The sequence below is a fragment of the Coregonus clupeaformis genome, unplaced genomic scaffold (assembly GCF_020615455.1).
Source record: "Coregonus clupeaformis isolate EN_2021a unplaced genomic scaffold, ASM2061545v1 scaf0694, whole genome shotgun sequence".
Classification (NCBI taxonomy): Eukaryota; Metazoa; Chordata; class Actinopteri; order Salmoniformes; family Salmonidae; genus Coregonus; species Coregonus clupeaformis.
The window spans coordinates 198,549-221,897 of NW_025534149.1; the positions used below are offsets into that span (position 1 = coordinate 198,549).

The 23,349-nt window shown below is 43.7% G+C and overlaps 1 protein-coding gene across 1 annotated transcript; it reads left to right on the forward strand.

The window, feature by feature from the left end:
- The first annotated feature begins 516 nt into the window (after positions 1-516).
- Positions 517-23,043, forward strand: ap4e1 (adaptor related protein complex 4 subunit epsilon 1). Its single transcript, XM_041849786.2, has 22 exons — positions 517-842; positions 2,811-2,882; positions 3,159-3,282; positions 5,119-5,192; positions 5,480-5,601; positions 6,089-6,248; positions 8,132-8,298; positions 8,591-8,664; positions 8,767-8,889; positions 9,110-9,219; positions 9,540-9,679; positions 10,382-10,494; positions 11,120-11,235; positions 11,484-11,665; positions 12,152-12,272; positions 12,589-12,700; positions 13,045-13,195; positions 17,927-18,158; positions 19,062-19,670; positions 19,869-20,059; positions 20,822-20,985; positions 21,185-23,043. Exons 1-22 carry the CDS (start codon positions 702-704, stop codon positions 21,355-21,357), a joined length of 3,471 nt encoding a protein of 1,156 aa, XP_041705720.2. The 5' UTR covers positions 517-701; the 3' UTR covers positions 21,358-23,043.
- The last annotated feature ends 306 nt before the right edge of the window (positions 23,044-23,349 follow it).

The following is a 23,349-nucleotide window of genomic DNA, read 5'->3' on the forward strand; positions in this document are numbered from 1 at the left end:
CAATTAAAATCGCTGATTAGCTACATTTTATGTCATACATTCATATCTTAAATTAGCAATTGGCTTAACTGCTACGTAGACCCGCCTCCTCGGGGCACTTTCTGTATCGCCCAGAGCTGACGAGGCGTTTGACAGGCAGAGGAAAGGTTGCGAATATGATTTTCTATCATATCTTACACATATTACTGTGTGCATTCCATATTTCAAACACACAAATATTGACATACTGATGTTTTTATTATTATTATTATTATTATTATTATTTTTTTTATAATTTTATTTAAGGGGGCGGCGCCCTAGCGCCCTCTATCGGCCAGCCGCCACTGTTTAATTATGTATTTCGTTTCCTTAGGGAGACGAGATTATTGGGTAGGATTTTAGACCTTCACGGTCTCTGGTCCACACTCCAGTCCAGTTGGTGGCGGTAATGCACCATAAAGTTGGTTGCCAACCGCCATATAAAATCCACAGAAGAAGAAGAAGAAGAAGAAGGAGGTGACATCACCAAACGGAACTTTCAGAATCAAAACAATGGCCGACTGGAGCTAGCTAGTTTTCTTTTAACATGAATGCTATTTTCAACTGTAGATTTACAGGTAGGCATTATTTTAAAGACAATATCAGTGTTATGAGCAAACGATTCACAAAGTGTACATTACGAGCAAGAAACTAGCTGTTTGTGGCCTGCTTTGAGCGTCGCCATGAGTGATGTTGTCGAGAAGACTCTGTCTGCTCTCCCGAGTCTCCTTTCGCTAGACTCGCAGGCAGGAGCTGGGAAACTTTCCCCCTCCTCCAAATTAGGGAACCTGATCAAGGGAATCACTGAACTGACGTCCAAACATGTGAGTACCGTAGCCAGCTCTCTGGCACATTATGGTCAGCATCGCTGACAGCAGTAGCTAACATTAGGTGGCTAGCTGTCTATAATAATAATAATAATAATGTACCCTTTCTCTACAATTTGTGGTGTATTAGCTAGTGCCCACAGCCAACGTTAGCTGGCTAGCCACAATTAACCACCCTGAAACAAAACTGTAATTATTTACTAGTGTCCACTGATCCCCAAAATTATCCTTAACTTCAAGCCTATGCCGTATTGACCTATGCTTGAGACTGACAGCCTATTTGATATTGATGTATTAGGATTCCCATTAGCTGACGCCAGTGGCGACAGCTTGTCTTACTGGGGTCCGACACATAACGAAAAAAACAAAGCAGACAAAATACTTTACAATTTACATTAAAAACATTAACGTTGCGTGTATCTATCAGTTACACATACATGTCTTTGCAGCACTTGACCATATGAATGGACAATAATCAAGGAAAGATAAAACTAGAGCCTGCAGGACTTGCTTTGTGGAGTGTGGTGTCAAAAAAGCAGAGTATCTCTTTATTACGGACAGACCTCTCCCCATCTTTACATCCATTGAATCTATATGTTTTGACCATGACAGTTTACAAATCAAATCACATTTTATTGGTCACATAGACATATTTAGCAGATGTTATTGCAGGTGTAGTGAGGTAACACCAAGTAATTAAGTCTCCTCAACTAGTTCAACAGCCACACCATTCATTACCAGATTCAGCTGAGGTCTAGAATTTAGGGAATGATTTGTACCAAATACAATGCTCTTAGTTTTAGAGATGTTCAGGACCAGTTTATTACCGGCCACCCATTCCAAAACAGACTGCAGCTCTTTTTTACGGGAAAGGAAAGGGGGATACCTAGTCAGTTGTACAATTGAATGCATTCAACTGAAATGTGTCTTCCACATTTAACCCAACCCCTCTGAATCAGAGAGGTGCGGGGGGCTGCCTTGATCGACATCCACGTCATCGGCGGCCGGGGAACAGTGGGTTAACTGCCTTGCTCAGGGGTTTCAGGGACTTCCTTAGCTGTAGTTGCTGATGCGTATATATTTTTAACATCACCTACATAAGAGTCACAGCAAAAGCTTTTGTGTGATCTCTTATACACTATTTTAGGCCCAGCTTTTGGAACTTTGGCTTTCCTGGATATAGCCACTATATTGTGATCACTGCATCCAATGGGTACGGATACAGCTTTAGAACAAAGTTCTACAGTATTAGTAAAAATGTGATCAATACATGTGGATGATCTTGTTCCTGTAGTGTTTGTGAACACCCTGGTAGGTTGATTAATAACCTGAACCAGATTACAGGCACTGGTTACGGTGAGAAGCTTCCTCTTGAGCGGACAGCTTGATGAAAACCAGTCAATATTCAGGTCCCCAAGAAAGGAGACCTCTCTGTTTACATCACATACACTATCAAGCATTCCACACATATTATTTAGACACTGACTGTTAGCACTTGGTGGCCTATAGCAACACCCCAAAATAAAAGGATTTGGATGTGCCAGGTGAACCTGCAACCACAACACTTCAATAACACTTGACATAAGAACTTCTCTAAGCATTACAGGGAAATGGCTCTGAATATATACAGCAACACCTCCCCCATAAGCATTTCTGTCTCTTCTGTAGATGTTATATCCTTGTATTGCTAGTGCTGTATCATCAAATGAATTATCTAAGTGAGTCTCAGAAATGGCTAATATATGAATGTTCTCTGATGTTAGCAAGTTATTGATTTCATGAACCTTATTTCTAAGGCTACATATATTAATATGGGCTATTTTCAGCCCTTTCCCGGGTAGTTGATCAGCGATAGACATAATCTAGAAAAGAGCAAACGAAGCCCAGAGCCAATGAAGGTCCACTACACCTGGTCCTCACTCTATACACTCTCTATATACTCATTCCTATTGTCTTTCTTTCCAGGAGGAGGAAAAGCTTATTAAAAAGGAACTGGCTGCTATCAAGGAGCAGGTAGCATCTCCCAACACCACCATGGTAAGTCTCACTTCATCTTCCCGCCAGAAAGCGACACAGAGAGGCATTGCGACGTGTCCGTCAAAATATCTAATCACGCTGAGACTGTTTTGTCTTCATTAATTTACTTGTATTATATGTGGACTATGTTACTTGCAGGGCCTTTCTTAATAATTGCACCAGAGGGGGAACTGAACACTGTATTTTAACACTGTATTGAATTGAATATTTGGACATTCTTCTCAGTCAAATGGTTGCCACATGAAGTAATGTTGATGTATAATAATGTAATTTCAGCGTCAGATGAAGGAAATAATGGTGAGAGCTATCTACTGTGAGATGCTGGGTTACCAGGCGTCCTTCAGTTACATCCACGCCATTAAACTGGCTCAGCAGGGCAGTGTTCTAGAGAAGAGAGTGGGTACGTTCCATACATATTCATAGGATGGGTACGAGCCATACATACATATTCATAGGATGGGTACGAGCCATAGACATACATATTCATAGGATGGGTACGAGCCATACATACATATTCATAGGATGGGTACGAGCCATAGACATACATATTCATAGGATGGGTACGAGCCATACATATTCATAGGATGGGTACGAGCCATATACCTACAGTACCAGTCAAAAGTTTGGACACACCTACTCATTCAAGGGTTTTTCTTTATTTGTACTATTTTCTACATAGAATAATAGTGAAGACATCAAAACAATGAAATAACACATATGGAATCATGTAGTAACCAAAAAAGTGTTAAACAAATCAAAATATATTTTAGATTCTTCAAAGTAGCCACCCTTTGCCTTGATGACAGCTTTGCACACTCTTGGCATTCTCTCAACCAGCTTCATGAGGTAGTCACCTGGAATGCATTTCAATTAATTAACAGGAGCGCCTTGTTTTAAAGTTAATTTGTGGAATTTCTTTCCTTAATGCGTTTGAGCCAATCAGTTGTGTTGTGACAAGGTAGGGGGGGTATACAGAAGATAGCCCTATTTGGTAAAAGACCAAGTCCATATTATGGCAAGAACAGCTCAAATAAGCAAAGAGAAACGACAGTCCATCATTACTTTAAGACATGAAGGTCAGTCAATACGGAACATTTCAAGAACTTTGAAAGTTTCTTTAACTGCAGTCGCAAAAACCATCAAGCGCTATGATGAAACTGGCTCTCATGACGACCGCCACAGGAAACGAAGACCCAGAGTTACCTCTGCTGCAGAGGATACGTTCATTAGAGTTAACTGCACCTCAGAAATTGCAGCCCAAATAAATGCTTCACAGAGTTCAAGTAACAGACACATCTCAACGTCAACTGTTCAGAGGAGACTGCGTGAATCAGGCACTCATGGTTGAATTGCTGCAAAGAAACCACTACTAAAGGACACCAATAAGAAGAGACCTGCTTGGGCCAAGAAACACGAGCAATGGACATTAGACCGGTGGAAATCTGTCCTTTGGTCTGATGAGTCCAAATTTGAGATTTTAGGTTCCGCCGTGTCTTTGTGAGACCCATCTGGTTTGTGCTTAGTGGGACTATGATTTGTTTTTCAACAGGACAATGACTCAAAACACACCTCCAGGCTGTGTAAGGGCTATTTGACCAAGGAGAGTGATGGAGTGCTGCGTCAGATAACCTGGCCTCCACAATCACCCGACCTCAACCCATTTGAGATGGTTTGGGATGAGTTGGACCGCAGAGTGAAGGAAAAGCAGCTAACAAGTGCTCAGCATATGTGGGAACTCCTTCAAGACTGTTGGAAAAGCATTCCTCATTAAGCTGGTTGAGAGAATGCCAAGAGTGTGCAAAGCTGTCATCAAGGCAAAGGGTGGCTACTTTGAAGAATCTCAAATATAAAATATATTTTGATTTGTTTAACACTGTTTTGGTTACTACATGATTCCATATGTGTTATTTCATAGTTTTGATGTCTTCACTATTATTCTACAATGTAGAAAATAGTAATATTAAAGAAAAACCCTTGAATGAGTCGATGTGTCAACTTTTGACTGGTACTGTACATATTCATAAGATGGGTACGTTCCGTAGACATACATATTCATAGGATGTTATGTGCTCATGATATTTACATACAGCATCGGTATGTTATATTCTCCTTTTTTTTTTTTATCATTTGATTTGGTAACGATTCAGAAAGCCTAACCTGCTGTAACACATTTATTAAAATGCAAACTATTTTTAAATGTGTCCAATAGTTCTGTTGATTTCATCTGTGTTTCCAGGTTACCTTGCTGTGTCCTTGTTCCTTAACGAAACGGATGAGTTTCTGCTTCTCCTGGTGAACACCGTCTTAAAGGTGCATTTTTTCTCAACCCTGATTTGTGTCGTTGGGGTTTCCAGTTATTGAATGCAAGACATTTACATTTTACATTTGAGTCATTTAGCAGACGCTCTTATCCAGAGCGACTTACAGGAGCAATTAGGGTTAAGTTGCCTTGCTCAAGGGCACATCGACAGATTATTCACCTAGTCGGCTCGGGGGATTAGAACCAGCGACCTTTCGGTTACTGGCACAACGCTCTTAACCACTAAGCTACCTGCCGCAGGATGTGTTGTTGTTCTAAAAACGTGTTGTTTTGACAGGATCTGCAGAGTACCAACCTGATCGACGTGTGCATGGCTCTAACTGTGGTCAGTCAGGTGTTTCCCAGAGACATGATACCTGCCATCCTACCAGTGGTGGAGGAAAAACTCACACATCCAAAGTGAGCACTTGGACTTTATTATTTCACACAGCTCCTTATACACTTTATGGGCAAACGAGACTTAAATTTGCAGTGGGTCGTTTGGTTTGGTATGTGTGTGTGTGTGTGTGATCTCTGAAGGCATTGAACCTACAACCTTTGCTGTTGCTTGACTTGATTATTTCACACAGATCCTTATACACTTTATGGGCAAACGAGACTTAAATTTGCAGTGGGTCGTTTGGTTTGGTATGTGTGTGTGTGTGTGTGTGATCTCTGAAGGCATTGAACCTACAACCTTTGCTGTTGCTTGACTTGATTATTTCACACAGATCCTTATACACTTTATGGGCAAACGAGACTTAAATTTGCAGTGGGTCGTTTGGTTTGGTATGTGTGTGTGTGTGATCTCTGAAGGCATTGAACCTACAACCTTTGCTGTTGCTTGTGTTCTGACAACGCTCTGATTTTAGGACCCTTTACCCCCCCATTTTTCATCTGTCCACAGGGAGATCATCCGGAGGAAAGCAGTCCTGGCTCTGTACAAGTTCTACCTCATCGCGCCCAACCAGGTGCAGCACATCCACAGCAAGTTCCGGAAGGCCCTGTGTGACAAAGACCCGGGAGTCATGGCAGCCTCTCTACACATCTACCTGCAGCTCATCAAGGTTACCTTCTGTCACAATGGCATCATTTCTTAAATCCATATCATTGGGAAAAAAAGACTTGGCTTTATAAAACTTGGTTTATCAAAAAGTCTTAACAGCAGCGCCCAGCTACAGTGGAATTGTTCTACCAATTCATTTCCCCCCCCATTGATTACATAAATCGCTAACATTTTGTTTTAGTTGTGCCACTTAAGTACAGACTATACAGTCCTGGTCCAAAGTTTTTGAGAATGACGCAAGTATTGATCTTCACAAAGTTTGCTGCTTCAGTGTTTTTAGATATTTTTTGTCAGATGTTACTATGGTAAATTAATTAATTATTTTAATTAATAACTGAAGTATAATTACAAGCATTCCATAAGTGTCAAAGGCTTTTTATTGACAATTACATTAAGTTTATGCAAAGAGTAAATATTTGCAGTGTTGACCCTTCTTTTTCAAGACCTCTGCAATCCGCCCTGGCATGCTGTCAATTAACTTCTGAGTCACATCCTGACTGATGGCAGCCCATTCTTGCATAATCAATGCTAGGAGTTTGTCAGAATTTGTGGGTTTTTGTTTGCCCACCCGCCTCGAGGATTGACCACAAGTTCTCAATGGGATTAAGGTCTGGGGAGTTTCCTGGCCATGGACCCAAAATGTTGATGTTTTGTTCCCCGAGCCACTTAGTTATCACTTTTGCCTTATGGCAAGGTGCTCCATCATGCTGGAAAAGGCATTGTTCGTCACCAAACTGTTCTTGGATGGTTGGGAGAAGTTGCTCTCGGAGGATGTGTTGGTACCATTCTTTATTCATGGCTGTGTTCTTAGGCAAAATTGTGAGTGAGCCCACTCCCTTGGCTGAGAAGTAACCCCACACATGAATGGTCTCAGGATACTTTACTGTTGGCATGACACAGGACTGATGGTAGCGCTCACCTTGTCTTCTCCGGACAAGCTTTTTTTCCGGATGCCCCAAACAATCGGAAAGGGGATTCATCAGAGAAAATGACTTTACCCCAGTCTTCAGCAGTCCAATCCCTGTACCTTTTGCAGAATATCAGTCTGTCCTTGATGTTTTTCCTGGAGAGAAGTGGCTTCCTCGCTGCCCTTCTTGACACCAGGCCATCCTCCAAAAGTCTTTGCCTCACTGTGCGTGCAGATGCACTCACACCTGCCTGCTGCCATTCCTGAGCAAGCTCTGCACTGGTGGTGCCCCGATCCCGCAGCTGAATCAACTTTAGGAGATGGTCCTGGCGCTTGCTGGACTTTCTTGGGCGCCCCCTGAAGCCTTCTTCACAACAATTGAACCTCTCTCCTTTAAGTTCTTGATGATCTGATAAATGGTTGATTTAGGTGCAATCTTACTAGCAGAAATATCCTTGCCTGTGAAGGTCTTTTTGTGCAAAGCAATGACGGCGGCACGTGTTTCCTTGCAGGTAACCATGGTTAACAGAGGAAGAACAATGATTTCAAGCACCACCCTCCTTTTTAAAGCTTCCAGTCTGTTATTCTAACCCAATCAGCATGACAGAGTGATCTCCAGCCCTGTCCTCGTCAACACTCTCACCTGTGTTAACGAGAGAATCACTGACATGATGTCAGCTGGTCCTCTTGTGGCAGGGCTGAAATGCAATGGAAATGTTTTTTTGGGGATTAAGTTCATTTTCATGACAAAGAGGGATTTTGCAATTAATTGCAATTCATCTGATCACTCTTCATAACATTCTGGAGTATATGGAAATTGCCATCATAAAAACTGAGGCAGCAGACCACGTGAAAATGTAATATTCGCGTCATTCTCAAAGCTTTTTGACCACGACTGTACTAGCCAATGTCGTGTCCTGTAAGACTATAAGAATATATGTGACTGTAAGCAACTTGCTGTTTCCCAATATCTCCAGGAGAACCCGGAGAGCTACAAGGATCTGACCGTGAGCATGGTGACAATCCTGGGACAGGTGGTAGGGGGTAAACTCCCCATGGACTTCAACTACCACAGCATTCCTGCTCCCTGGCTTCAGATACAGCTGCTCAGAATACTGGCCTACTTGGGGAAGGAAGACCAGGGGTACACAGTAACATGTCATATCCTTGTGTCCACTCATCCCCCTTCACGTTCTGGTGTCACCTTTTATTGAGTAGAAATCTGGGCCAGTTAGTCCTGCAATAAGAAGCACTTTCTACAGAGATTCTCCATGATGCTTTTTTTTAAAAAAAAAGTTCAGTTTAGGCTGAATCTGCGTCTGGGAGACTGACCCCTATAATCATTGTCTATTTAGGTTATAGAGTTTGTTGTTGTCTCGGAAGGGTCGTCTCCTGGCAACTCAGTTTTCTAACTAAGCTGTTCCTCTGTTTTACAGAACTAGTGAGTTGATGTATGACGTGCTGGAGGACTCCTTAAGAAGAGCAGAGATGAACCACAACATGACTTACGGTATGTAACGTGTGGACATTACAAGGTGTGCTTGACATCTGCACATGGTTGCACATCCCTCATGCCTTTTGGTTTAACTTTCGTATTGTTTTTTTTTTTCAGCAATTCTATTTGAGTGTGTGAAGACAATCTTTACGGTTCATCCAAAGGCACAACTGTTGGAGAAAGCGGCGGAATGCATCGGGAACTTTGTCCTATCACCTAAGATCAACCTCAAGTATCTGGGTAAGAATCCTCCATGTTCAGCGTGGTCAGAAGTTAGGGCCTAATCTTTTTAAATGATATTATAGTTAAGTGATCATCCAGTAGGTAATGTGGACTAAAAGGACATCATTAAAACCAGTTTACAACCACAACTGTTTGTACTTCAGTTGTATTGACGTCATTTAAAGAACTTGCCCGCTGGGCACTCCTATAGTGAGTAATAAATGTGTGTGGATCTCAGGTTTGAAGGCCCTGACGTATGTGGTGCAGCAGGATGCTAACCTGGCCCTGCCTCACCAGATGACCATCATAGAGTGTCTGGACCACTCTGACATCATCATTAAGCGTGAGGTGAGTCATCGTAGTGTCTGGACCACTCTGACATCATCATTAAGCGCGAGGTGAGTGAGGCAGGATATACCATGGTGTGGCAGGGCTTTGGCATTTACTGTACTCATAGGTGGGATTGCAAAATTCTTTAAAATTTTTCCCCAAAGTTCCCAGGTTTTCCAGAGATCTCAGTTGGAGGATTCCCAGAATAAGTAGGGAGGGAACTTGGAATCCTCCTACCGGGATTTATGGAAAAATCTGGGAAGTTTGGTAACGTTTCCAGAATTTGACAACCCTTCTTGACCTGTCAATCAATATGCCCCTCCCCCTCTCCCCAACAGACACTGGAGTTACTCTTCCGCATCACCAATGCCCAGAACGTTACAGTGATTGTCGAGAAGATGCTTGAGTTCCTCAGGATGACCAGTGACGACTACAGCACCATAGACCTAGTGGGGAAAGTAGCAGAACTAGCTGAAAAATATCCTTTCATTGTTGAGTCTTTTGGACCATTGGAGCTGTGGGCATCATGCTATGGAAATGGGTTTACTTAGGATTAGCTAGTTGCTACAATCAAAGGCTTTTATTATATGTCTATTGGTTTCTCTCTGCTGATTGGCCAAGAATTGTGTTATCAGTGAGATCTGGAGAAACCTAGAACGTCTGGACCTGAGACTATGATGATAATGGGATTTATTTATTTATTTATTTGTTGTTGTTGTAATTTTACCCACTTTTTCTCCCCAATTTCATTATATCCAATTACGATCTTGTCTCATCGCTGCAACTCCCCAACGGGCTCGGGACAGGCGAAGGTCGAGTCACGCGTCCCCCGAAACATGACCCGCCAAGCCCGCGCTTCTCAACACCTGCTCGCTTAACCTGGAAGCCAGCCGCACCAATGTGTTGGAGGAAAAACACCATTCAACTGACGACAGAAGTCAGCTTGCAGGCGCCCGGCCCGCCACAAGGAGTCGCTAGAGCGCGACGAGCCAAGTAAAGCACCCTACGCCAAACCCTCCCCTAACCCAGGATTGAACCCCAGGCTGTAGTGACACCGCAACACTGCGATGCAGTGCCTTTAAACCGCTGCGCCACTCGGGAGGCCAGTTTGTATCTGTTCTGTTGCTTTTTCATTCATGGCACCAACCCCAATGGTCTGTTGTTCCTATAAACACCCTACGTATGCCCCCGACAATGGCTGGTTCATCCAGACTATGAACTCGGTGTTCTCTCTGGGGGGAGACGTGATGCAGCCTGACATCCCTAACAACTTCCTTAGACTACTGGCTGATGGTAAGTGAACCAATGGACACCCTGAACCTTCCTCAGACTACTAACTGATGGTAAGTAAACCAATGGACACCCTGAACCTTCCTCAGACTACTAACTGATGGTAAGTAAACCAATGGACACGCTGAACCTTCCTCAGACTATTAACTGATGGTAAGTAAACCAATGGACACCCTGAATTTTCCTCAGACTATTAACTGATGGTAAGTAAACCAATGGACACGCTGAACCTTCCTCAGACTATTAACTGATGGTAAGTAAACCAATGGACACCCTGAACCTTCCTCAGACTATTAACTGATGGTAAGTAAACCAATGGACACCCTGAACCTTCCTCAGACTATTAACTGATGGTAAGTAAACCAATGGTGTTTTCAGATGAATGGTGTTTTCAGATGTTACTAGTGGTCGACATTAATTCAATTTATGTCAGGTTGGGGTCAAGTCCATTTCAATTCAGTGAATTCAGGAAGCAAACTGACATTTTTTTACATTTTTCACATAAAAACATTTAGGGAAATTATTATTAAAATGTGAGTTTACTTCCCAAATTGACTCAATTGAATGGAATTGACCCCATCCGTGGTTTTTACATGCAGTAATTGATTCCAGGCCTCTGCTGCTCCAGGTGTTGATAGTGTGGAGGACAGGCGGATGAGGCTGTTTGCTGTGGACTCCTACGTGTCCTTGCTACAGGGAGAGACGGCCCAGCTGCCCCAACGCTTCCTACAGGTCATCAGCTGGGTCAGTACACTGTCCTGGATGCTGCTAAAATGATTGAACTCTGTTTCCAGTTTCAATGGAAGACCTTTTAAAGAGGCATTTTGGTCGTTTTATTAAATGAATGTGATTGTTCCTGATGAATAATTCATTCCTACATTCTGACATCAACGTCCTCCATTCAAATAGACCTACCCCAAAACCAAAGAAATCTAACTTCCTGATCACCTCTATGGTTTTCCCTGATCTCTTCTTTTTTTTTTTTACTGTAGGTGCTGGGTGAGTATTCTCACCTGAGAGAGGAGCAGGACTCAGGCACAATAATGAGACTGCTGGCCAGACTTCTGGACCAGAGAAACACCTCTACTGAGACCAGGAGCTGGGTACTGGGAGCCATGACCAAGCTGTGCTCCAACCCAGTGTCTGTGGCCCTGGCCAGGGATGTGTGTGAGAGGTACTTGCCTTCCCTGGGTTACCAATCTGTTTGTGCTAACATTCCACACCTTGTACTCCGTGTCATATGCCAAACATATATATATTTTTTTACATTTTAGTAATTTAGCAGCCGCTCTTATCCAGAGCAACTTACAGGCGTAATTAGGGTTAAGTGCCTTGCTCAAGGGCACATCAACAGATTTTTCACCTTGTCGGCTCAGGGATTCGAACCAACGACCTTTCGGTTACTGGCCCAACGCTGTAATTGCTAGGCTACCTGCCACCCCTGTATGACACAGAGTTGGACTGGGATGTTAGCACAAAACCAGTCTGGATTTCAGGCTACTCTCCTACGCTCACACTTCTCACTAGCTGGTTTTGCTAGTAGTGGCTCTTCCGAAGACGTTTTCTTCTTGCAATGACTGTGATATGTGTGTTTTTTCTTTTTAACCTGCTTTAGGTGAACTAAATGACTAAGTCACTCTGTAATTTCACGTAAATGTAGGTACTCTGGGTCTCTGAATACGGTGCTCCGGCAGAGGGCCCAGGAACTGATGATCCTTAGCCAGGATACAGAGCTCCGAGCCAGGGTACTGCCAGCCGAGGGCAGGCTAGAACACCTGGAGGTACAACGCCATCTATTGGGCCCAACTTGTACTGCTACACCACAGAACGTCATCGGCTCTAAAAACAAAATGTTTATCTTACATTTGACATTTTAGTCATTTAGCAGACGCTCTTATCCAGAGCGACTGACAGTTAGTGAGTGCGTACATTTTTCATTTTTTTAAATCTTTTATCTTTTATTTAAACTTTATTCAACCAGGAAGTCTCTCTGGCCAAGAACAGACAATCCCAAAGTATTGAACGACTTTAAATATTTGCAGTTGCTCTAACCATTTCCTGTCTTGAGTTGGCTGTGGTGTTTGTTTCGTTCCTCAGGTAGACTCGTCCCTGTCCTTCCTGGATGGCTATGTGTCTGAGGCGTTGGCTGCTGGGGCAGCTCCTTACAAATCCCCTCACCAGAGACAGGAGGACCTGGCCCAGGAGAAAGGTAACAAGACGTGACGACCACCGCTTAGGGTTTTTTTTTACTGGGAAAAACACGTCTAATTTATTTTTCGCTTTTTATCATTACTTCCTGTGATCACATGTAGGTAAAATGACTGAATGACTTGTAAGTCGCTTTGGAAAAAGCTGCTAAATGGCATATTATCAATAGTCTGATGCCGTTGTCGTTCGTGTTTTTGACACAAAAGACATTGCACTACCCAGACACTTCAAATGTAGTTAATTTGACTCTCTACCTATTCATTGTTTTTTTTTTTTTTTTTTAACATGGCTGCTGTATGACTTCTCTTTGGGATAAATAAAGTGTCTTCCTCATCTCTTTCCCAGCTCTGACCCTGGAGCCCTATGGTCTGTCCCTGCCGGTCAGTCTGTCTTCCTGCAGCGTCACAGACCGACTGACCGACGGACTTTCTCCTACTCTACTCTCCATGAGCTCAGGCCTGTCTGGGAACAGCACCGAGCTATCTCACGGAGGAGGGTATGTTCTCATCACTCTCTCAGTGTGACTAATGATGGGGAAGACAACTGAATTTTGCTTCAACTGTGCCAAAAAAAAAAATATAATACACAAGTCAGTGGTTGTCAGTGTTTTAGCTCAGACTGACTAACTCACCACTGGTAGTTTGGGGTTTTGTTGAACCAAATTCAGGGTTATATTAGTACTCCATGTTACTTATATAAACCAAGAAGTAGCATATAAACTGAGTGTACAAAACAATTAAGGACACCTTCCTAATTTTTTTAAATGATTTTATTTTGTATTTAACCTTTATTTAACCAGGTAAGACCCATTTTTGAGGTTAAAAACCTATTTTGCGAGGGCGACCTGGCAAGAAGACAAAACAGGGAAACAACAGCAGCGCGTGTACATAACATATTACGGAAAAATACAAAATACACACATAAGACAAAGTTGTCACAAGTTCCAGATACAACTGAAGATAATAGTATAAAGTAATCCTTCTTCCCCATAAAAAATAAAATTTTTAAAAAGGTGGTTGTCCAAATCCTTCTATCATAAGTTGAATGCACCAATTTGTAAGTCGCTCTGGGTAAGAGCGTCTGCTAAATGACGTACATGTAAATGTAAGATTAGAAAACTGCAGCTGTCACAAACAGCGTCGTCGATCAGAGTCTTAAAAAACAGGCGAGGACACTAACTCCCCTAACTTTAATATCTTTTGAAGCATGCTCCAGGATGAAGGGGCATTATGGGAATTTCCCCCCATCTCAGTTCTAGGACAGCAGCGACTGTGAACGAAGGCTGTATTGAGTGACTGATCTGGTCAGTAAGGAACAGAGATACAAAGGGAGTTGTCCAATTTAATGCTTTGTACACAAATATTGAGTTGCACCCCCCTTTTGCCCTCAGAACAGCCTCAATTCGTCGGGGCGTGGGCTCTACAAGGTGTCGAAACCGTTCCACAGGGACGCTGGCCCATGTTGACCGCAGTGCTTCCCACAGATGTATCAAGTCTGGATGTCCTTTGGGTGGTGGACCATTCTTAATACATACGGGAAACTGTTGAGTGTGAAAAACCCTGGCTCCTACCACCATACCCCGTTCAAAGGCACTTCAATCTTTTGTCTTGCCCATTCACCCTCTCTCTGAAGAGCACACGTACACAATCCATGTCTCAATTGTCTCCAGGCTTAAAAATCCTTCTTTAACCCGTCTCCTCCCCTTCATCTACATTGATTGAAGTGGATTTAACAAGTGACATCAAAAAGGGATCATAGCTTTCACCTGGATTCACCTGGTCAGTCTATGTCATGGAAAGAGCAGGTGTTCTTAATGTTTTGTACACTCAGTTAGGGCTGTGGCGGTCATTTACATTTTATCAGCCGGTTATTGACGGCCGGTCTCACAGTAATTTACTCTTAATTAATGTTTAGTATCTCCAGGCCCCCACAAGCCATTGATGCGCACCTTTTTTTCTTTTTTTTTAAAGTATAATAAATCCATTTAATATACACCACCACAATAAATCCATTATTTATTTTAGGCAGGTCTAAAGAAACATTATGATATGAAGAAAATGTATTTCAGAAGACCGGAATATGAGTTGGCCCACCGTATGTTATCTGGCTATGCTTCACACCGTAGGCTGTAGACAAGATATGCTTACAAGTCCCCTGCCATTTATTTTATATTATATGATTTTATAGTAAGAAGAATATAATTGAACTTAGCTGAATGAAATGGAAAGAATATTTTTTCCCATTTAAGGAGCGAGTGCGCATATGAAGTGGCTATGTTAAAGTAAAAGTGATCAGGTCCTATACGCTAGATTTAGTTATTTGGTAAATGTAGTTGTGAATGATACAATTATCAGAATCTCTTTAGAAATCAAAACATATATATGGGCAGCATGATGCGACTATAGGATATTGATGATTTTGAGAAAGTTGCCAAAAAAAAAAAAAAAAAGCTTGCGCTCTGATCCTTGCCTCAGGCGGCACACCCTGTTCTCTCGTCAAGTGATCATATTTTCACCCATCAGACTATTCTCAATGTAATCTTGGTCTTTACTAATATGTCAAATTAGTTTAGATTTTAGAATGGCCCATTTTATCAAATGGGTGGGAACAGCGGCAGGGGAAAAGACGTCATCTGTATGTACTGTAATAGTGAATGGAGGCATCGCACTTTCCTCCCGCCGGTCCATCTTTCAATGCCGATGGGTAGGCTACATTTGGTTTTTATAGCGGAGCATGTGATTAATATGAGCAGCTGAGAAATACATATAACAACACTTATTTCACTCCACACATCAAGAACTGTTTGAGGAATATGCTCTCACTGCCCCGACCAGGTGATATTCCACCCAGTACTCTGTATGCCATGGGCTCTCCAACCCTGTTCCATCAGCTACCCAGTACTCTGTATGCCATGGGCTCTCCAACCCTGTTCCTTCAGCTACCCAGTGCTCTGTATGCCATGGGCTCTCCAACCCTGTTCCTTCAGCTACCCAGTGCTCTGTATGCCGTGGGCTCTCCAACCCTGTTCCTCCAGCTACCCAGTACTCTGTATGCCATGGGCTCTCCAACCCTGTTCCTGTAGCCACCCAGTACTCTGTATGCCATGGGCTCTCCAACCCTGTTCCTCCAGCTACCCAGTACTCTGTATGCCGTGGGCTCTCCAACCCTGTTCCTTCAGCTACCCAGTGCTCTGTATGCCATGGGCTCTCCAACCCTGTTCCTGCAGCTACCCAGTACTCTGTATGCCATGGGCTCTCCAACCCTGTTCCTTCAGCTACCCAGCTACCCAGTACTCTGTATGCCATGGGCTCTCCAACCCTGTTCCTCCAGCTACCCATTACTCTGTATGCCGTGGGCTCTCCAACCCTGTTCCTTCAGCTACCCAGTACTCTGTATGCCGTGGGCTCTCCAACCCTGTTCCTCCAGCTACCCAGTACTCTGTATGCCATGGGCTCTCCAACCCTGTTCCTCCAGCTACCCAGTACTCTGTATGCCATGGGCTCTCCAACCCTGTTCCTCCAGCTACCCAGTACTCTGTATGCCGTGGGCTCTCCAACCCTGTTCCTCCAGCTACCCAGTACTCTGTATGCCATGGGCTCTCCAACCCTGTTCCTGCAGCTACCCAGTACTCTGTATGCCATGGGCTCTCCAACCCTGTTCCTGCAGCTACCCAGTACTCTGTATACCATGGGCTCTCCAACCCTGTTCCATCAGCTACCCAGTACTCTGTATGCCATGGGCTCTCCAACCCTGTTCCATCAGCTACCCAGTACTCTGTATGCCGTGGGCTCTCCAACCCTGTTCCTTCAGCTACCCAGTGCTTAACTTGGGAAACGTCGATATTAACATGTTTTCGCAACTAAACATGTTTCACTAAACTGTTGACAGCCCGTCTGTCTGCGCGCTCTAGAAAGGAATGAAGGAGAGAGAGGAGGAGATGGAAACGCACGGTGGTGAGATAATCTGTAGCTAAATGTAATGTGTCAGCCGATTCATTATAAAACCAATCCCTATTACTAGGCTATTCCAAATCAAATACAAATTCACTATTGTAGGCTAACCGTAAGCAGCCCTGCACAATCAATGAACCAACAGCATCGCCTAGGCCGATACGTTCTCTCCCAGACGCACGGATAGACATTTTGGAGCGTAGCATAAGGTAACCAGGTCATCCATTATGCATAATAATACAGTCCACACTCAAAATATGATTACTATAATGTGTTTAATTTGAGAGTATAGGCTAGACTAATGATGTACCAAAGACATCTTAAATCAGTTTTGTTTGATGTTTTTCTGCCATGTATAATATCTGGTAGGATATGTATTGTATGACGGCACAATCATAATATTCATGCTTGGGCTCAAGCCTATGCGTAAGCTTTAATATGCGTATGGGTGTTTTTGAATGAATCAGCACCTTTTTAGAAAGAGCTGTCCATTGTTAGGCTTTGAAACAACAACCATGTTTTACACTGTTTCAACCTGCTGTTGAACTTCTTTCTTCAAATTGATCATCACAGTGAGGTGAGTTTTAAAAGTAAGGTAGGCTTTCTGTTTTGATGATAAGTGATTGATGTGATTTTCGATTGTATTTTCATGAATGTCAGAGTGGTTAGAGGAACAATAGAGCCCTGAGTACCAGGCAGTTAGAGCCCTGAGTACCAGGCCATTAGAGCCCTGAGTACCAGGCCATTAGAGCCCTGAGTACCAGGCCCTTAGAGCCCTGAGTACCAGGCCATTAGAGCCCCTGAGTACCAGGCCATTAGAGCCCCTGAGTACCAGGCCATTAGAGCCCTGAGTACCAGGCCATTAAAGCCCTGAGTACCAGGCCATTAGAGCCCCTGAGTACCAGGCCATTAGAGCCCTGAGTACCAGGCCATTAGAGCCCTGAGTACCAGGCCATTAGAGCCCTGAGTACCAGGCCATTAGAGCCCTGAGTACCAGGCCATTAGGACCTGATGGTCGTTAGCAAGTTGGGTACTACCAACGCAGAGTGCAAAAATGGAGATTACCATGACTCGGCGGTCATGGGGAATTTTACTGCGGTCATGATTCATGTTTGGCGGTAATACAGTCACTGCAACAGCCCTAGACTCGGTGTATAATGAGAACAGCATTGTTCCGAGAACCTTGAGGAATTTAAACCAGACTGTTGACATGTTCTTTGATATATATATATATAATCTTGTAGAAGACCCAGATTAGTATCCCAATGTTATTTCAGCTCTACCACTCTGAAGTTGGACGGGGTGAAGAGGGTGTGGGGGAAGGAGGGTTACCTGGCCCAGCAGCAGAGTGTAGAAGACACCCCAACCCCCCCAGTGCAGCTGCCCAGTCCCCTGCTGTCCCCCCAGAGGCCACCTTCCCAGACACAGACGCCTGAGCCTGACCAGGAGAAACAACAGCTGGCCTCGTCACTCTTCGTTGGCCTGGGGTCCCACAACTCTGTGTGTCTGGTGAGATTACCTTCTACTGTTTGTTCATCAAGCATGTCAATCAAATGTATTTCAGGCTTTGTTTAAACCCTTTTACATCAATAGTTGTCAAAAGTGCTTTACAGTAACCCGGCCTAGACTTCAAAGCAGAAACATACAGGTGCTTTAGCTATCAGCTCACAGCTTTTACTGTTAGCTATCAGCTCACAGCTTTTACTGTTAGCTATCAGCTCACAGCTTTTACTGTTAGCTATCAGCTCACAGCTTTTACTGTTAGCTGTCAGCTCACAGCTTTTACTGTTAGCTATCAGCTCACAGCTTTTACTGTTAGCTATCAGCTCACAGCTTTTACTGTTAGTTATCAGCTCACAGCTTTTACTATTAGCTCTCAGCTCACAGCTTTTACTGTTAGCTATCAGCTCACAGCTTTTACTGTTAGCTATCAGCTCACAGCGGGTACTGTTAGCTATCAGCTCACAGCGGGTACTGTTAGCTATCAGCTCACAGCGGGTACTGTTAGCTATCAGCTCACAGCGGGTACTGTTAGCTATCAGCTCACAGCGGGTACTGTTAGCTATCAGCTCACAGCTTTTACTGTTAGCTATCAGCTCACAGCGGGTACTGTTAGCTATCAGCTCACAGCGGGTACTGTTAGCTATCAGCTCACAGCGGGTACTGTTAGCTATCAGCTCACAGCTTTTACTGTTAGCTATCAGCTCACAGCTTTTACTGTTAGCTATCAGCTCACAGCTTTTACTGTTAGCTATCAGCTCACAGCTTTTACTGTTAGCTATCAGCTCACAGCTTTTACTGTTAGCTATCAGCTCACAGCGGGTACTGTTAGCTATCAGCTCACAGCGGGTACTGTTAGCTATCAGCTCACAGTGGGTACTGTTCGATATCAGCTGGTACTGTCCCCAACAGATGGGCAGAGCCGAGCCGGCGCCCCAACACTTCAGAAGGAAACCCAGAGGTGGGTCATCAGGCGCCAGCGAACGCTCCTCTGACTCCTCCCATTCGTCTCGCAGCGCTGCCGTGGACAACCTGCTACTCAGCAACCTGCTGGACTCTACCACTGTGGCCTCAGAAGGGGGTGCTACCACCACCACACCTCAACAGACCTCCCAGAGAACACTGGACCATACCACGAGCAACGGTAGCCCCCATGTAGAGGGGAAGGAGGAGGGAGTAGCAGCAGGAGGATCTCTCTCTCTGATCAGGGGCATGGTGGCTGTTGTACTGCCCACACACACAGAGACAGACCCACAATCAGATCTACACCCAGCCCCTCACCCAGCTCCAGCCCTAGAGAGACCCAGGGACCTCCCTCTCACCTCCCACCTGCCAGCAGAGCTCTCTGGGCTGGCCCGCTCTGAGCTCACCCCCCTCTGCTCGGACCAGGACCCCAGCCTGGCTCTGTCAGCCTGTAGAGTGTATAAAGAGGACGCCTTGGTGGTGCTGGTCTTCATCGTCAACAACACTAACTCAACACTCCACCAGATGGCGCTGCAGCTCACCTGCAAAGAACTGGAGGTATATTTTCAGACAGAACTTAACAACAAAGTTGCCTTGTTTTTCAGAAAACCTGGTTGGAGGATCCTGGAACCAAGACAGAAAAACCAGGGGATCCTCCAAACCGGGATTTAGAAAAACCAGGGATCTTTGGGAAAGTTTCAGGAATTTTGCAGCCCTAATTCAAACTGGTGTCTATCATGTTGTTTCCCCCCTCAGATCTCCTGTATCTCAGGCAGTCCGTTAAAGGAGGTTAAGGGTCACAGTGTGTCGGTTTGTCTGCACACGGTTGTCATGAAGAGAGCCTCAGTCCAGGTGGAGCTGGCAGGGCTACTGTCCTACCAGAGACCCTTGGGCCAGCCTCGGGCAGCACAGTTCTCACTGAGCCTCTCCCTGAAACACTTCATCAGGTAAAACCTCCTGCTATCTGTAACTGGCAGCGCTGGTCTTACGGGTCACCCTGAATCCTAATGTCTCTCTTGGACAGAGTACGTAAAACATAAATGGTACCGTACATCTGTCATGATCCAACGGAAAAAAAGTACGAAAAAAATGTCACTAACTGTAAGTCGCTCTGGATAAGAGCGTCTGCTAAATGACTAAAATGTCAAATGTAACGACAGGATGCGTGAGAAAAAGGAGCAGCCTTAGTTCCGGTGCTTTGGACAAATCACGATTTCGCAGGGGTTAGTGTCTTTTGAATTTCGGAAAGCGGAGGGGATATATTTGGCCAATAGACTTGTCCGTAACTTGCAAAGAGAGAGGGTGGAGCTCATAGTTCCGGTTCCCCTCCTAGTTCTATCTCTTCTATTAACACATATGGACCCAGAACGTAAAACGAGCATCTGAATAATGACATAAGACTTTAGTTCTGGGTTAACTGAGATGACCTGAATCCAAATACAACTCCTACCCCTACTTCATAGGCACTAGTGTAGATCTGAGAGCGTAAACAATATGGCAGCAATTCCATCTGGCCAATCATACGGCGAGATGGAGATGGAGCCACCACCCCAATGCTTACGTCCAATGTTCTCAGCTCTACACCTAGTGCCTATGGGGTAAGGGCTAGGGGTTGATTTGGGGGGATTCAGGGATCCTCCGTTAGCCAATACTACTTCCTGTGTGTGCAGACTGTTGACATTCTACTTCCTGTTTGTCTTTTTATGCAGGCCGCTGACTGTGTCCACAGGGGAGTATGGGAAAATGTGGTTGTCTTTCTCTCATGACTTGAAGCAGAACCTTCGACTGGTAACAACAGAACACCAAGAACCTCTGACGGCCACACTGGACGCACTGAAGAGCAAACTACACCTCCACATTGTCGACATCATAGGTCAGCAGGTGTTTTTAGTTCTGCCTGTCACAGTCTCGTATGTCTTAATGCTTTAACCCAGCCCTGACCATTTAGAAAATATAATGATCATCAAAATACTGTTGTACATCTTACTGTCGTAACTGTTGTCAATACCACTTCCTCATTAAGTGGGTAATGGAAGTTATTACTTTTTGACCTTTTTATCCTTTCCCCTTAGGGTCAGAGGGCATCGTGGCGTGCCGGCTGCTCCAGGGGGAAGGTCACGGTCAGCCGTGTCTGCTTCACTGTCGTGTCCACGCCGACACTCTGGCCGTGTGGCTGCGCTCCCCTGTCCCTGAGCTGCCGGACTCCCTCCTCTACCACTGTCAGAAAGCCCTGACGGAGACCTGAGCCGGGCCGTGTCTCATTCCAGAAAGATGTTCCACTTTTCCTTCTGCCCTCGTTCACCTCACTGGTCAAACATGGCTTGATCTGTTTGTTTTTTTTAAAGTAATATTGGCAGCGACTAAGGATGCGTTTAGACAGGCAGCCCAATTCTGATATTTTTTTTTTCTGATGTGAAAAGATCTGATGTGATTGGTCAAAAAGACCAATTAGTGGAAAAAAAATATCACGCAAATATACGCAGCCTGCCTATTTGGTTTTATACCTGCCCAGTTGTTTGTCTCATCGGTAAAGGAGAGTCAACAAGGAGGAAGGGGAGGAAACCACTTCATGGAATGAAGTACAGCCCTGAGCTCACTGGCCCACAGCACCACCACTGCAGGGCCAACTGAAGAGGTTCCACAGAATCTCCTCGTTGAAGCACAGAGACAGAAGGAACCAGTGGAAAGCAGCTGACATTATGTGTCCTTGTCTTATTTTTTTATTATTTTTTCCGGCTGTGATTTCACGTGGTTAAATTATTTTTATTTTTTATGCTCATGTATGAATTTATTGTATTTTTTAAAACTGGAACAACTAATTGTTCCTATCGCTTCACTTAGCTCTTTGTAAAAGCGTGAGCTGTAAACCTCAGAAGGAACCAGTGGAAAGCATGCTGTGTGTAAGACACGTTTAGGAAGTAAACACGTATTAAATGGGCAGTTCAGTTGTCTCTCAGTTCTACATGCTTTGACTTGAATAAGCATCTCCAGAGAGCTTCCCGGTCTGTGTGAGAACAAAGCATAGGGAGGCTAGAAGTCATGTGATTCACGGCCATGTTTCCCATTTGGTATTTTATGTACTTATTGGTCTCGTTGAATGTTGGGTAGGTGTAGCTATGGCACTAGTTGAACTGGTTTTTGAATAGCACACAGTTAAGCTTCAGTAGTTAAATGAATGACATGATCAATATTCAAAAAGGTATTATCAAGGATGAAATGTTTCAGTTTAACAGTACATGTTATACTGAACTGTCGTCCTGTCGTTGTCCTGCATGTTACGTTCTCCAGATGCTGCATCTATAGTTATTAAATTATCCACTAACAGTATGCATTTGATTGATTTGTCTAATTCACAGGCAAGAGCTGAAACCCTGGAGTCTTCAATTATTATATTTATAACAATGCAGCATTTCAAACGTATTTATATATATAAATATTATATATATTATATAATATATATATATATATTGTTGTAAAATATCTGGTTATCTTGTAAAATATCTGGTTATCTTGTAACATACAAGATAAAGAGCTTTAAGTCAAAATGTTTTGCTTCATGTGTTCCCCTCAGATATCTTCATGTGTGCCCCTCAGATATCGGTCCTCAAGCAGTTTGTCTAATGTTAATCTATACCACTACACACTTCCTCCTCAAACTCGCTGTGCGCCATAACCAGGGGGACGAGAGAGGTTTAGCCTTTTTTCGTTTGTAAAAGCTTGTGTGCTAAAAGTGGAGAATTGAATGGAACTGAAGAATTGTATGTCATTTGAACGCTAACACAAAGACAACCAACCAAACACCTTATGTTCTGATGCCAAGGAGACATGTTCATTTGTGCCTTTAGTACAAAGAGACCTGTGCACTTCAGTGCCTGTCTGCAGTTCAGTTCTGCTTACTTCAGTTAATAAACCTGGCATTTTAAAGCTTTTACTTGTCTATTTGGGTAATCATTCATTACCTTGAACATGCAACACCGGTAACCATGTGAAAATAATTTTAACATTCAAGACTTGATGATAACACTTGCATAAACAATTGTTTGTATCATGTGCATAACTACTGTAACCATTTACTCAATAAAATAAGAATTGTGTATAAATTATCTTTGTAAAACATTTTTATGACATGGTTTTAAAAACAACCTAGAAATTGTAATTTTACAATAACAAAAAGTGTGCGTGCTTAAGCTGTGAAAGTATTTTTATGGTAGTTGAAGAAGTTTAAAAGTAAAAAGCA